Source organism: Camelus dromedarius, chromosome 18, assembly GCF_036321535.1.
Source record: "Camelus dromedarius isolate mCamDro1 chromosome 18, mCamDro1.pat, whole genome shotgun sequence".
Lineage (NCBI taxonomy): Eukaryota > Metazoa > Chordata > Mammalia > Artiodactyla > Camelidae > Camelus > Camelus dromedarius.
The window spans coordinates 7,784,534-7,800,865 of NC_087453.1; the positions used below are offsets into that span (position 1 = coordinate 7,784,534).

At 50.6% G+C, this 16,332-nt stretch overlaps 1 protein-coding gene across 5 annotated transcripts in view; it reads left to right on the plus strand.

Annotated features, from left to right (window-relative positions):
* NFATC2 (nuclear factor of activated T cells 2) overlaps window positions 1-16,332 on the plus strand; it is a 146,164-nt gene that overhangs the window by 10,544 nt on the left and 119,288 nt on the right. Inside the window, exon 1 of one of the 5 annotated variants that reach the window (XM_031433613.2) lies at window positions 2,065-2,441. The exons of 2 other annotated variants lie outside the window; for them this stretch is intronic. In XM_031433613.2, the coding sequence (XP_031289473.1) occupies window positions 2,312-2,441 (130 nt within the window). In that variant the 5' untranslated portion in view covers window positions 2,065-2,311. Of the gene's footprint in view, window positions 1-2,064; window positions 2,442-16,332 lie in introns of those variants that run through there. 2 more of the 5 variants (XM_031433612.2, XM_010998846.3) reach the window with 2 other exon arrangements.

Below are 16,332 nucleotides of genomic sequence, written 5' to 3' on the forward strand. Positions count from 1 at the left end.
GAGCATCCATCTCCTTCTGAATACTTGGGTATAAGTGCCCTAGCCTGGGTTATGGACCCTCCTCCATCTAAAGCACCCCTAAGATGCTGTGTATATCTGTGTATACCCCGTATAGCTATGCTTATGCTTAGGAAACAAAGAAGAGGACTTGTTTATGCTCTGACAACCAGAAAGTGCTTCCAAAGACTCTGAAAGTTCATGTGTCTTGAGCCAGGCTCAGGCCCCTGGAATAGCGTTTGTGTCTGAACCGGTGATTCCCACCCCGGCCACACATTGGAAGCATCTGGGGTGCTTTAACATAATACTGATGCCCAGGCCTCAAACATTCTGATTAAAACTGGTCCCTCCTGGGGCCCAGCCACTTGAACGGTTGTAACAGCTCTCCAGGTGAGTCTAATATGTAGCTTGGGCTAAGCGCCTCTGGTCTAAGTGCCATTTGGAGAGCCCTAGTCATTGCTCGGCCTCTGTGCTAAGGGGGTACAAGCACGACGAGCCGTAGACACTCTCCTGCTGAGGGCTGCATCCCTAAGCTCTGTAGCGGTGCCAGAGAAAGATCTGTGGAGTGAATTATGATCAGTAGCTTTGCACAAATCCTCTAACGGAGCAGAGCTGGCTCCCTCTGAAGAGTGCACCTTCCCCGTCCTTCTGGCACGTGGGGAAGGATGCGAGTCAGTCCCTGACGGAGGTCACGCTGTGCTTCTCAGGGAATCCCTGAACCTCTCCCCCCTGCTTTTCTGGTCCAGTGATTCTCAACACTGGCTGCCCTTTAAAGTCATCTGAGATCATTAGAAAAACAAAAAGCAAAAAAATCCCCCCAAACACCTTTGGACGTTCTAGTTCAGTGGGTTTGGATTGAAGCCCGGACACAGGAGTTTAAAAGTGTCTCAGGTGAATGTGCTGTGAGGGTTGAAGACCACTGTTCTCGTCTCCTTTTCTACCTCTGTGGGTCTGTCTTCTGGCATTAGCTAACTTGGTCTGAGACCCTCAAAAGTGTTTTTTGAGGGGGCAGTAGCGGGTTCTTATGTAATGGTCCCCAAATGTGCCTGTTCATAACATTCACCTTGGGTGCTTGCTTAAAAATACACATTCCTCTGCCTCTGCTCCAGACTTACAGAGTCAGAAGCTCCAGTGAGGGGCCTGGGAATCTGTGTTTCTAACAAGCAGCCAGGTGTACTCGCAACCTGCCAGTCTCTCCCACTGCACCGCCCTCTTTGTTTCGTCTCCCACACACACAGCTCCTGGTTTTTGCTTGCTTTTGGTTCCCCCTGTCAGAACGCTCTTCCCCCAGATCTTCCCATCAGTCAGGCCCCCGTCCCTGAGAGGCTCTACCTGACCGCCGAAGTGAGCAGAGCGTCCCCAGCCCGGCCTTTACCCTCTATCTCTGGCGCGTTCTCTCCTGACACCCTGCGGGCATGATCTTCCTTCCCTTGTTTATCTCCTTCATAACTCTTCCCCCACCAGAACGTGAATTTCCCAGGACAACAGTGTCTGGTTCCTGCTGCCTGTCCCCAGCACCTGGCACGTGACAGGTGGCCAAGAGGTAGGATTGTGCTTTGAGAGTATCTGTGATTCTTTCCCAGGTCCTGGGGAATTGAGTGCAGGGGCATTGCAAGTAACTGATGTAGGTGAAAATCATGCCACAGCTGTGGGCACACCTGGAGACACAAGTGTGCGATAGAAGGGAGTGGGTGCGCATCCCTTCCCTCCTAGAGAAGAAAAGGGGAAGGCGCTTGAGATCAGCTGGTCACGTAGGGCAAAACAAGTGGTATGGCTTTCTGCAGATCCTGGGTCCGGCAGGGGCGCAGCGCTCACCGCGGGCAGGGTGGAAGGCGGAGGCCCCGGCCGGTGGCTACGCTCGCTCGGTGCCGGGCCGGTGCGGGCCAGGGCCAGGGGGCGGCCTCCTTCCTCCCGGGCGCCGGCCAGCCGGGGCCGCCCGCCTCTCCTCCCTTCCCCGCTGCCTCCCTCCCTCTCGGGTCCACGGGTGGCGGCCCCGCCCCCGCCGGCCCGGCCGCCCTGTCTCCGCCTCCCCACTCCCCGGGCTGCAACAGGTGCCTCCCCGAGCAGGAAGCTCGCGCCGCCGCCGCCGCCGCCGCCGCCGCCGCGCAGCTCCCCCGGGCGCGTCCAGGACCCGCTGCGCCAGGCTCGCCATCCCCGGACCCGGCGTGCGCCCCCACGAAGACAGCGACCCCGCCGCTCGACCCGCCTCTCCTCCCCGCTTCCTGCCACCTTCGCCACCCACGGCGAGGGGCCCAGGAGACGCCGAGCCTGCCCTCGCCCCCGGCCCCGCCACCCTCCCGCCGCTTTGCGCGGCATGGATGCCCCGGAGCCGCAGCCCGACCCCGACGGCGGGGACGCCCCGGGCCACGAGCCTGGGGGCAGCCCCCAAGACGAGTTCGACTTCTCCATCCTCTTCGATTATGACTATTTGAATCCTATCCCAGGTCGGTGGAGGCTCCCCCTGGCCTGGCCCCTGAGCCTGGGCTGGGGCGTGGGCCTGGGCAGTGGGCACAGGGCGCCCTTTTGCTCCAGATGTCACACTTCCTGGGGGACCTGTAGTGGGGGTGCCTCTCCCCAGGTGAGAGGGAGGGCGCAAGGCACCGGGGACCACAGCCACCTTTAGGGGGCGCTGGGCTCACTCGGCCCGGTAGGGCGCCGGCTTCCAGTTACTTCTCCCTGAGGGTCACTGGTACCAAAGCAAAAGGTGGCCAGGGTCTCAGCTGGCTTCTTGCCTGTTCCTGCGTCGTCAGAGGGCAACGGAAGCTCTTGGTTTGCCTTGGGAGGGAGGAGGTGAGGAAGCCCAAGAATGGAGTTAGTGGGGAGGGGCTGGTGCGAAAGGAGGGCATGTGAGGCTGATCCTCCCAGCTCCAGGCTCCACCACGTGTGAGCCGCGCTGTTGGGGACTTGGTGCTGACGCTAAGGAAGAGGTTGTCTGTATCTAATACCAGAGGGTGGTTTGACTTCATGTTAGGTGGTTGGCCCATTTCCTCCGTCGGTTCTGCCCTTGCGTTTGCAAATCACCCCAAATGGCTCAGTCTGAGCTTTATTAAGTGATCCCCTACCCCACAGTCACAGTGGCTGTGGGCCTCTGGGGAGAGCTGGCCTGTGGATTCAGGAAGATGCTGGCTGCTCCTGCTTAAGAGACCCGCCAGTCTGTGCCTTCACATCCCCCCTGCGCTGGGGGCTGGGGATTTCCCCAGGCTGGGCCGTCATTTCACGTGTCTAACAGGAGATTTGGTCAGAAGAAGGAGGTCGCACACCCAACCTCTCTGTATTTTTCTGGTTAGCAGGTTGTCTTGGAAAAAAAACAAAAAACCCAACCAGGCTTCCTGATTTTGACAGCCCAACCCAGGCAATGTGTATTGAAGCCTCAGAGGCAGGCCTAGTGGTAACTTCCAGATGCACTTGGGCTTGGCTGCGTGGGGAGAGCAGGAAGGGGCTGTGCTGGCTGGCGTGTGTAGGAGGCCTTTTCCGGACTCTCAGGGGGTTTGCTGTTGCCTAGAGATGCTGTGTCAGGCAGGTGACTGAGAAGTTTGAACTTTCCTTCTACAGCGTCTTCACTGGCCACCGTAGGTGAGGGGCTTCCTTTGACTTTGGCGATGCCCTTGACTCAGTTACCAAGTGAAGAGGGTAATTAGTAATTATTCTGTTTTTGGCTGGAGATGGAAATAATTAGGCAGCCAAAGAGGCCAGTCTTCTCGAGTTGCAATCTGGAGGCCATCCTTCGCTTTGAAAAGATACAATTAAGAATCTGCAAACGATCCCTCTAGCATCAGTGGTCTCTCTGTTCATTAAGATGAAAGTCATGTTTTGCAGGGAACTAATATTTACACCCCTCCCAGATTCACAATCAACTCACTTTTTTTTCCTGCAGGGGGTAGATTTCCGGGGAAATAGTTTCCAAGCCAAATCTGATGGGAGGTGCTTTTTCTAGTTTTTCTTGGCAAGTGGTGCTTGGTGTCCGCCAGATGGGTGTCCAAATGACCACAATGAAGGCCCCACAATCTATTTTTTTAAACTAAACTTTATTTTTTGAAATAGTTTTAGATTTACAGAAAAGTTGTAAAGATAGTACACAGAGTTCCCATACACCCAGCACCCAGTTCCCGTATGATTAACATCTGACATTAGTATGATACATTAGTTATAATTAATAAGCCAATATTATGATACATTATTATGAACCTAAGTTCATACTTTATTCAGATTCAGACTCCTAGTTTTTTGTTTTTTTTTTTTAATGAGCTTGACAGTTTTGGGGAGCAATGGTTAGGTACATTGTAGAATGTCCCTGCATTGGTGTTCTGATGTTTTCTCATGGTTAGACAGGGCTGTAGGTTTGGGGAGGAAGACCACAGAGGTAAAGTGAACATCTCCGTCACATTATGTCAATGGTGCCTACTGTCAGCATGATTTCTCACTGTTGATGTTGGCTGTGATCACCTGGCTAAGGTGGCTTTTGTCAGGTTCCTCCACCAGAAAGTCACTCCTCTCCAAACTGTACTCTTTGGAAAGAAGTTACTACTTGCAGCCCCACTTAAGGAGAGGGGAGGGATGCTGGAATCTGTAAAATACTGACTCCTTGCTGGGAAGTCGGCAGCACAGAAACGTGATGGCTCAGGAAGAGAAGGGATGTCGTGAGCCTTGAGAGGCTAAAGTGAGCTGTTCCAGATGTGGGTCTGGCTCTGGCTCACCCAGCTGTTCATAGCAGTCTCTGCTTCTGCATGATGGAGCTCCCCAAGCGCCAGCACCAGCCCTCGTCTGGCTGTTGGGCTTTGTCCCAGGTGACAGTGTATGGGTGATGCATGTGGAGTGTTTCCCTTAGCGCTGGGCGTGAGCTTGGCAAAGGAACAAGGAGGGAAAAGGACTGCTCATGCAACAGACGTGGTCGGAAGTTGGTGACAGCACTTACGGGATTTGGGGGAAGTCAGATGCTCATTTTATGGGCTTGAGCACGTAGCAGACGTAATTCCCCTCCACCTGTAGCTGGTAGGCACTGTTGTCTATTCTCTTGAGAGTTTTGATCCAGAATGGGAGTTGAATTATGTCATAGACTTTTTAGCATCTATGGAAAAATATGAATTCTTCTAAGGTCTATTAACATGCTTACTTACAGCAATAGATTTCCTAAGGTTGAAATATCCCTGATATCAACCCCACGTGGTCACTGTGTATCTGGAAATAGGGTGATTGCAGACAGAACTAATTAAAATAAGATGAGGTCATAGTGGAGTAGGGTGGGCCCCTAATCCTGTATGACCGGTGTCCTCACAAAAGAGAAAATTTGGAGACACACAGACACAGGGAGAACACCATAAAAACATGAAAGCAGGTGTTGGGGGCGTGCATCTGTAAGCCACGTCCAAGCTCAAGGTGTTGGCAGGCGTGGCTCCTTCTGAGGGCTGTGCTGAGCTTCCGTGTGTTCCAAGCCTCTCTCCTGGTTTCCAGTGGTTTGCTGTTGGATTTCTTTCAGCAGTGTTCATGAGTGAAACTCGTCTGTAGTTTCCTTTTCGGTATGTTGTAGGTTTGAGTTTCTTCCCTTCTCTGTGCTCAGGAACAGTGTGTGTATTGTGGGAGTACCAAATGCCCAAAAGCGTGATAGAATTCCCCTGCAGAGCCGCCTGGACCCGGTGTGTGTTTGCGCGGTGGTTCTGTGATGGCTTTTCTTGATTGTGTCTGTGGGAATCAGTATGTTTACATTTTCTATTTCTACTGGAGTCAGTTTTGGTAAACTTTGTAAAAAAAAAAAATTATCCATTTCACCTATCCAGGTTTTCAAGTTTATTTGCCTAGAAGCATGCAAAATAGACTCTTATTTTTTTCTACTGAGGGCAAGAGTTAAGTACATAGTAATAGGAAGAATGGGGACAGAGCTGTGGGGGTCCTGACCAGGGCTGCTGACCACACCTTGGAGGGGAGAGGTGGGCTGGCTCTCAGCAGACATATCAGAAATGGAATTCCGTTGTGTGTGCTTGTGAATTCAGTGAACTTGTGATACACTGGGAGAGATGGGCGGGTACTGGGGATCCCCAGGCACCTCCGGAGGTGCTGGATCTCCTCTGGGCCATGTCGGGGACTGACTTGTCCGGAGGGCTCACTTCTAATTGGCCTCAGTGGGTCTGGCGCGTCCCTCCTTCCATTCCTGGTAAGCTAATGCACGTGGCATCAACTCTGACTTTTTAGAAAGGGAAGCAGACAGCTGCCTATTGCTGGTAGAGTTTATTCCGATGATCCTTAAACACCTGGGGTCCCAGCCCTGTGAAAGGCTGTTGAAAGCCACAGGCCCCATGGCTGTAGGAGCGCACTGCGTGCGTGCCTGCCCCCCGCATCCCCGCCGCCCACGCTCGTCCCCACCCTCACACACGGGCCCCTCTGCCCCAGTGCACCTTATACCATTTTCAGTAGGTCACAGACCCTGCTGGATCCCATTCCCTAATGTCACCTGCTCTGCACCTCAGGGCCACCTGCCCGCAGCCCATTCACAGAGGACAATTAAAACCTCATTCTTTCAGCAAACACTCACTGAATGCTGGTTTTGTGCCAGGCCCTGTGGGGTATAGAGACGAATGAGATGTGGTCCTGCCCTTGCCTGGCCCCCAGGCCAATGTGGGCACAGCCTGGTAAACAAATGGACAAACGAGGTGCTGGGATATAGTATCATGTTGTGGTGGTTTTTTGTTTTTTTGTTTTTTTTGGTTCTTACTAAAAATAGAGCTCTACCCTAAGCAAGCAAGTTCGCTAAACACGTGTGACATTCAGAGACGTTGCCGTCTGTGTCGAGTTAAGGACAGGCCTTAATAAGCCTGCTTTGTACAAATAGTGTCTCCAGGTGCAGCTGGAAAGGTGAAATGAGGGCTGAATTGAGCGGTGGCCTTGTCAGGGGAGGCAAAAGAACGAGGGAGAAAGTTGCCTTAATCATTCTTCATTACTGAACACATGTCAGCCCAGCTTCCAAATTAAAGGCCTTCTGTTCTCGAGGTGGTTTTAGATTTTGATCAGGAGTTGACACTCTTAAAATCTTACAGCTGGGTTATTTAGGTTGGTTCCTAAGGCTATTTTGTCCTCTCAGGTGATGGGGTTGGATACATTTGAAAAATGCAGCATTGGTGGCTCGTGGTTCTCAGTCCTGGCTGCACACTAGAACCTTCCAGCCGTACCTGGGACCGGTGAAGTCAGTCTTTGGGGGTCAGTTAATTGTTGAGAGTTGTTCAGTGGTAAATGGCAGGGCAGGCCTTGAACCCAGGTGGTTGGGGTCCCAAGTCCCTGCCCTCAGCACTACAGCTCAGCCAGAATGTCACTGACTCCAGCTTTCGTGGGTCCCCTATACACCACCATGGGGTGCATTCACCCCTTATGTTTGATATTTCTGTACTTAACCAATTCTGTCTTCTCCGCTGCGCTAAAGGAATTATACTCATTATAAAACATGCATAAAAAATGAAAATGGGAAAGGACAGGAGGTAGCCGGGTGTTCCGCTCTTTTTATATTTCTTTCTGCACCCCAGGGGATTGTCAGGCGGGCCTCCTGGGGTGCATGTTCCCCCTACTCTGGGGGCCATTGATTTGGCACGACACAGCACCAGGTCTGAAGTCAGGAAATCCTGGCTTGAGGTTCTGACTTAGTTTTCTTCTACCTCTGTGACCTTGACCAAGCAAAAGTACCTGGCATTAACAAGCATGTAATAAATAATTGCCAAATAAATGGATGAACGTTACATAATCCCTTATTAGTGGGATGCCTCAGGGCAGGTGATTCTGATTCTCTGCGCTTGTGTTTTCTCATCTGTGAAATGGAGATGGTGATGGCAGGTTTCCACAAGGCAGTGTGATCACTCGCAGCAGCTGGGCTGTGTGAACCTCAGATGGATGGCAGTGGTGATGTGTTCTGAGAAATAGGCTTTGCCTTTGATGAATCCTGAGCCTTAAGAGAAGATGGTCATTGGAGAGGTGCCACTGGCTACTGGGCTTAAATCAGCACCACTGTCGCTCAGGCATCTAACTTACATACAATCAGTTCTGACTTTAAAAACTCTCGTCTGGCCCCTGCCTCGGCCCCAGAATATGGCTGGCTGCAGAAGCTTTCTCTGTTGGCCAGACTCTCAGGCTGGAAGGTTCCCTGTGGCTGCTTCTCTCAGGGAGGCAGGGCCTTCCCAGGTGGCCTGCCCTGGCCCCACGGGACCCCCTGAGCCAGGTCCGGGAAGGGGAGGTCTTGGAGAGGGCAGCTGGTGGATGCCTTGTGGCTCCCCCACCGAGGGACTTCCTCTTCCCTCCCTCCCCGGCACAGGAAGTAGCCACGGGCTCCGCAGAGCTCCGGCCGAACTCGGCTTCCCCGGGCTGGCACGCGGTTCGGTTTTTGCTGATTGTTCCCAACCAAACTGAGCTCAGGGAAGAAGGCAAGACTCGGCCCTGGGGCTCCTCCTGGAATGGGTCAGGGGCTGTCTGCCTCCCTCGCTGGAGCAAAGCCCGACCTGGCTTCCCCCAAAGCAAGAGGAACTGCCTTTGACTTTTTCCCTGAACTTTTATTATGAACATTTTCCAAAATATGGAAAAGTAGAGACAACGGTGTAATTAACTCCCATGTTCCCACCACCTGGCCTCAATGGTTATCAACATCAGGCCCATCTTATTTCCTCCCTGCCTCTCAGTATTCTCTGCGTCTTCACCCCTGGTTACTTGAAATCACATCCCAGACGGGATAAGAGTTTATTAATAGATTAGTTTGTAGCTCTCAAAAATCAGGACTCTTAAAAAAATCAAATACCATTATCAAACCTAAAAAAAGAAATACTTAATTTCAAATGTCCAGTCTTTAAATTTCCTGCTTGTGTCACAAGTCTCTTTTTATGGTTAATTTGTGTGCCCCAAGATCCCAGCAAGAGCCTCGCGTTGTACGTGGTTGACACGGCCGTTACGTCTCTTTCATTTGATAAAGCTCGCCATCAGTCTGTTTTCTTGCCATTTATCTGTTGAAGAATTAGGGTTACTTTTCCTGTGCTGTTCTCTACGTGCAGGATTTTGCCAGTGGCATCCCTGTGGTGGTTTTTTGTTTAAAAACATGTTCTTCTGTCCCTTGCATTTCCTATAAACTGGCATGTAGATCTAAAGCCCTGTGCTTTGGATTTTTAATGCTTTTTTTTTTTTTTTTTAACTCCTCTGCCAGAGAAATGTATCAAAGGTCCACTGGAAGCTACAGAAAGAGCAGAGAGATTGCTTTTCCTGAGTTGGCATTTGGGACCCTCCCTGCATCCTAACCTGAGGTTTGGGCAAAGAGCATTTACTCAGCTGGGCCTATTTTAGTGAATACGATGTATTTCTAAAAGCCAGCCCTTCCCACGTGAATTTTAATTGAGCCATGCGTGAGTGGGCTTTCTGAAGGTAAGAAAGTTGCCTACAAAGCTCAGAATTTATAAAGGTCCTTATCAAAACAAACCTGCTTGGGCATGCCTGCGAAAAGGGGGCACTGTCAAATGAGACGGGGTGAGGGGAGAAACCTTTAAGTCTGCAGTGCCTGCGAGAGTTATTGTAAAGACCACAGAAAGGGGCTGTTGACCTGGGTAGGCCTAAGAAGCTGGGCTGCGGGTCTGAAGTCCGCAGTGGGTGCCGTCACCTCCGTTGCCATGGAGAAAGGAGGACTGTCATTAATGACCGTGATTACCAGGGGCCACTGAGGAAGTGTGTCCACCCCTGGGAACATGGCACTGAGATGAAGGCTCCTGGGGACAAGTGTAAATAAAGAACCCATCAGTCAGTTGGGTATTAATTTTAAGTCTCTGCCCTTGGCCGAAGGTAACAGGAGCCCTACAGTCTTCAAGGGGAAGTTTCCACTTGGATTTCAAGGTGGCTGAAAGAAAGGTGGAAATCAGCCTTGCAGGCTGGGCCGGGGGGTGTGGGACTCAGTAAGGGGCATGGCTGTTGGAGGTGCTGGTGGAAAGCTGAGGGGGCTTTGCTGAGTGAGTTAGAGGAAAAGAAGAGAGGAAGGTGGCCACCACCTTGCCCACGTCCCCTTGTGCAGGGCTTTGATGGAGAGACAGAGTTAGCTGTGGCAAGCCCTTCTTCTGAGGGAGGATTATCTGAGGTCTATTTCTGATTAATTCTTCGACCAGATCTTTCCTTCTCCTTTTGGCAAGGAAGTCACCTGAGCCCTGCTCTCTGCCGTGCCCTGCAAAACAAATGTGGAGAGACTCTCTTCTGTTGGAGGGTGACCTCTCTGCATCACAGGTTTAATCTCCAGTGGCTGTCTTCTTGAAGAATGGAGGTGATATGGCAGGGTGACTGGATAAAGTGTGATGTAATCACTTGATGGAATACTACACAGCAAGAAAAAAGAAATGGCAGCTGGCACACAACATGGTTGACTCTCAGCCAGAAGGTTGAGGACAGATGTGTCGTGTCCATCCCGTCTGATTTTATTTATATGATGTTCTAGAGCAGGCAAACCCGGTCTGTAGTGAAAGAAGGCAGGCTAATGGGTCTCCCCGAATGAGGATGAGGTCACCAGGGAACCTTTTGGCCGGGTGCAAATAGTCCGTATCTTGAGTGGTGGATACACAGGTGCATACATTTGTAAAGAGGCACAAGATGGACTTCTAATATCTGTGCATTTTACTGCGTTTAAATGATGTCTCAGTTTGAATCCCAGGTCTGCCCCTGATTGTTTTTGTGACTTTAGGTGCCTCTGCACCCCCGAGCCTCAGTTGCCGCATCTGTAACACAGAGGAGGTGAGAATACCGCCTCCCAGGGTGCTTGTAAGCTTCAGAGAGGGAGACGGTACACAGGAAAGTTCGAGGCACAGTGAACACCAGCTATCTGAGTGAAGGAAAATTGAAAGGTCTTTGAACTTCTTAAAAGCAGGAGGGCCCCTGGAATGGCTTTAAACCGGTTCTTTCCATCTTAATTTGAGGACGGAGGTGAGGTTTCATGTCTGCCAGATGCCTGGGCCCTGATGCCCCCACCCCAAAGCTGACCTCGAGGCACACAGGTTGCAGATTCCATGCATTTCTCTGCTTCTCTCCAAAAGGAATACGTGTCAGCCCGCGGGTGCATGTGTTTTTGCAAATGGTCATGCCAGTGGCCGGTTGGTAAAGCTTGTTGCTTGCAAGTTGTCCCGGGTCCTGTGTCCCGGGTGCCTGTGTCGTGGCAGGCTGCCTGGGAGACAGGACCGAGCCCTCCTTTCTGCCCTGTCTGGTGAAGGCAGACAGCTGCCTTAGCTGGGGCAAGGTCAGCAAAGAGCGTAGCGTTCAAGGTGGCTTTTTCCAGTGGTTCCACGTTGACGAGACGGGGTGGTAAACTGCCTTCCTTCCCTCTCTGGCGTTTCTGGACCTGACTTATCTGGATGGAATTTCTCACCTCGCACGCCCTGCGTCTGTCTGTATGTGTCACCTCTGAATGACGGGCGTGACAACCTGATTCTCCGGCGTTATTAATGCACACAATCCATTGACTGGGAATCCAGTTACTGTCCGGCGTGCGTGCATGGCAGGGGCAGAAGGGTGTTGGGGCCCTTTGGAAAGTTTGCTACGTGCTGAATTTGTTACTTGAGGGCACTCTGTAACTTTTCAAAGAAGGTCTTTCCTATAGGTGGGGCGAGCCGCCAGATGAAAAATCCATTTACCTTCTGCTCCTCTTGGCATTTCCTTGTGGCCCCAACACACAGGTTATGAGAGTAGTGGGATGGAGGCAGGCAGGACGCTTTCCCTCCATCTTCTCCCTCGCCCTCCAGCCTCACATGTGCGGTGCCAGGTTGTGGCATCCTAACGCTGCCATGGCAACAGACTGTGATGTCTCAAACCCACGGCCCGGGCCGCACACCACCTTGGGATGTGAGCTCATTGAGCGGTGGGCCTATCGCCTCAGACAGGGGTGGACCGCAGCTCCGGGGCCCCGCTGCCAGCCCGAGGGGTGTCTGGCCTCCAGGCCGTGCCTTGGCTTCTCTCCTCCGAGTTGCTCAAGCCTGAGAGCACCGGCTCACTCTGCCCCCTCCCCCCCCCCCCCCCCAAAGGACAGGCGCCTCATGGAGGCTCCTTGGCTGGGTTTCTATTTCAGTCATTCTATTCTGCTTCCTGAAAATTCTGCCCGCCTGTAGTTCTAGGTGGAGAAGATGTTCTCTCGCTGTTCCTTTTTTCAGAAGCGATCTGTTGGCTGGTGGGTTGGCACAGACAGCTGCCTCAGACTTGGCCGCGTGTCCCTGAGGGTGAGCCAGAGGCTCCAGGAGGCCAGGCGCTGGCAGGGACCTTTGTGTGGCCTGAGTGGGATTTTTAAAATAATCATTGACTCAATCCTGGGGCAAATGGAGGGACTGTGAATAGTCCAGAAGACAGGAGTCCGTGTCTTTGGTTGTCGGGGCAGCCTACCTCCTGAGGCTCCAGAGCAGTTTTTATCCTGGGGGTACCTCCTTTCTGTGTGTTCGGGTTAAGGTGTCACCATGCAGGAAGTACCCTCTTGTGAGAAGCAGGGTGGAGTGATGGTTGTGGGGTGGAGGCCATGTAGAAGCTGTGTGACCTTGGGTAAATTAACCACCCTCTCTGAGCCTTACTTGTCCCATGTATAAAATGAGAAACTATCACCTGCATTGTAGGGTGCTTGTCAGGCAAACATTACTGCATGTTGAACGCGTATACTGTGGTTCTTGGTTTAATGTAAACGGTAGAGACGTGTTAGCTAGAATGAGTTTTGTTATTGCAACTAGCTCATTGTGTCAGTAACACTTCAGTAAGATCTAGTTGATCAGCTCCCAGGCAGCCAGGAGAAAAAGAGTACAAAGCATGGAGTGGAAGGCGTGTTGGAGGCATTCTTTACCTACTTCACATATTTTCTGAAGACGAGCAGAAAAAGAGAATTCTCAAAGTGCTGACCGATACGTTTCATTTTTATAAAAATCTCTTCCCTTTTTCTTTTTTTAATGCTTTTGAAGGCACTGGGGGCTAGTGGATGTTATACTTTCAAGTTGTAAAATAAGGCAAGAAAGCAGAGAAAGGGGACAGTCTTCACTTAAAAGATCATTCTTTCCATAATAATACTAATGTGCTGATAGGCCCATTGATTGAGTGTTTATTTCATGTGTTTTGGGCTCCATCTGGATTAGGTGAGACAGCAGGTGGGCACTGTTGCCAATCTCAGCACCACGTTGTACGCGAGGGCTCAGTGGTCCCCCAGGTCACACAGCCGGGGGTGGGGGGCGAGGCAGCGGGGCTGGGGGCCCTTAACTGTGTTAACTGAGGCCCGGATCTCAGTGCAGACGCCTCGCTGAGGCAAGGCTGGAGTGGCCTCCCCGGCAACCTTGTCTTGCGGTTTCTGAGGGTGGCCAGAGAGCTCCCCAAATATTCCGGGGTCTAGAGGTTGGGGTAAATACCTGGGAACTTGATGAGGGAAGAGGTGATGAAAACTAGAACTTTCAGATGTCTGCTGTGGAGATGACTGACCTGGGAGGGCTGACAGTGGCCAGATGTCTCATTTCTGAATCGATTCAGGTTTGACTCATAGACTGATGCTCCCAGTAGTCTTGTGGGCCGCTGTGTGCAGGACAGGAGGGATGGAAGGGAGTTCTGGGGCAAGCATGTGCAGAAGCATGGGGGCACAGAGGACCTAGAGCCGCAACCTCTGACTCCTCCCTCTCTCCTTCCACCTTCGGCCTCTTTCTGGATACTGCTGGCTCGAGTGTGGGCCAGGTACCTCCCATGGCAAGTGGGATGGTTTTACGGGGCCCACCAATGAGGACATCGCATGTAATGAGAGCCACCTGCCTTGTGGTGCTTCTCTGTAATCTGGTCGGGAGGAGTGGAGTCGCAGGTGCTACTATGTCTTCAACGCCTTTCTTCCTGACACTTGCTGTTCCTCCCCCCACCTCCAGCTTTAAAAAAGTAGACTTTCTGGGATTGTGGAAATGACCTGCGTCTTCATTATGGTGGTGGTGACAAGGGGGTAGAACATTTGGCAAAGCTCACTGAACTCTATCCTCAAAACCTGGATGTATAAATTATCTGTATGTATAAATTATCTAAGGCAAGAGCACTGAAGAGGAAAAACGTGGGCCTCAGGCTCAGAGCCTTTGGCCGGCAACAGTGTCTCGCTTGAATTTAGTAACTTTTATTTTTATTGTATTTTTACCCTACCTTCTATTTATGGAGGTGACACTGATTTTCCATCTGTGGCAGCGGTGTGAAGTTTCCTTTTAAAAAAAATTAAGGTAATATGCGAATACATTTAAATAGAAATATTAAGTAAATAATATTTATGGGTGGTACATGAATATAGCAAAGATCACGCAAGTGGTAAGAAAAGCAAGCTTTTTGGAGCCCTTTCGGAGAGAAGCTGGTGCTTCTGAGATGGAGCTAACTTCTCCCAGTGCTGTGCCCACGGCAAGGGCTGTAAGGGAGTCGTCTGCGAGGATGGCAGTTCTTTGGGAAGAAAAGCAGAGAATCCTAGCTACTTAAAGAAATACCCTAATGATGAGTCTTTTGTCTGTGAGATTTACTGTCAAATACCCAGGGGACTGAGAATTAAATAATTATAAATTACCTCCATATTCCCTGCTTGTGGTTAAACTTTCAAAATCTTGGGGAGAGAAAAGAAGAAGAAACAATGCTGCTTGGATTAATTAAAACCAAGGCAAAGGCTTTAAAGGCTTTTTGCTCAGCAAACTGTCCTTTCTCTTTTTCAGCGCTGCCCAGGAGTGTGCGTGGTGTGTGTGTGTGTCTAGGGCCGGAGTTTCTGTGACAGTTCACGTCAGCCCCCAAAGGGGTGCTTCTGATAAGATGTAATGCAGTTTTTCTGATAAGGCCGGAATTTTTGCTAAGAGGCGTTTTGGGTTTTGTTTTGCTAGTGCACAGGGCAGTGAATTAGCAGAATGCCGTCAGACACGGACTTGATGTTGATTTCTTTCTAGATTAAAAACTCTATGCTGCTACCTGAGGGAAAGATGTGTGTTTGTGGGTGCGCGCTCAAGTGCAAAAACACGTTTATATTGAACTGTAGCTTCACGAGAACCCTGGGCCCTACAGAGTCGAGCTAGAAAAATGAAAGATTTCAGAGCCAGAAGCAACCAAGGGGACTGATCTGGTTTAACGCCATCCTGTTATACATGAGGCGGTCTTGACTTCGAGTGGGTGGGGGACTTTTCCAAGGTACTCAGTGGCAGAGTAGGATGACAACTCAATTTCCTGCTTCCTAAACTGGGGTGTCATTTCTTTATCTCATGTTATGGCACCCCCCCCACCTTTAAAGTGAAATAACATGTGTCTTTGGAAATTATGTTTCCATATCTACATAATACAGAAATCAGAGTCTCTTTTCTGCCCTGTCACTGCCTCTAATTACTTAGTCCTCCCTGGAGGACGTCACTGTGACCTGTAACTCCCAGAGAAGGCCTGTGCATCCATCAGCATTGTGTGTGTGTGTGTATACACACTCTCTTACCCTCTGTTTTTATACTATGCAAACTGTCTGCATCTTTAACACTATCTTGTCATCATTCTATATCAATGCAAAAAGAACTTTTTCAACCCTTTTTATAGCTATATTATACCCCATTTTATTTACAACAAAATTTAACACATTCCCAGCTGATGGGCAGTAGGTTGCTTCCAGGCTTTTGGGATTATGAACAGGGCTGGACTAACTACATTTATGCACACTCATTTTGCACACATGAGGGGCTATCTGCAGGATAAATTTCTAAAAGCGACACTGCTGGGTTCCAAGGATGCGTGCATTTGGAATTTTGATAGATATTACCAAATCACCCTCTCTTGAGGTTATATCTTTCCACCTTTTGGTTTGGATGTTAGCATCTTTGAGAAGTAGTTTAAATATTTCACACAGACTTTTCTAAACTAGCTTTATTAATTTATTCAGCCGACTGACAGATGCTTTTTGAGGGCCTACTTTGTGGCAGGTCCTTTTCAGGTGCTAGGAATACAGTTGGTGGGGGTGAGAGAATCCTCATGGAATTGACTGATTGATGGGGGTGGGGCTGGAAGTTGGGGGAGAGAGAGACAATAAACAAATAACTGCAGAATTACTTGGTTGCTATTGTGAGAAGTGCAATGGAGCCGAACAGGGAAGTGTGAGTGGGTCTGAGCTCGTCAAGGTCAGAAAGGCTTGTGGGAGCACGTGATACTTCGGCCAAGCTGGAGAGGAGTGGCTTTAGAGAGAAGAGGTCTGAATGGGGGTGGGGAGGAACTCTTGAGGCAGCAGGCACAGCAAGTGCAAAGGTCCTGGGGCAGAAAGGAGTTTGGTGCCTTCTAATAGGAGAAAAACAGGCAGTTTGGCTGGAGTCCAGAGAGAGAGAGGAGAGGGCAGAGAGAGGCAAGGCTAGAGGGGCGGTCAGGGGTCTGACC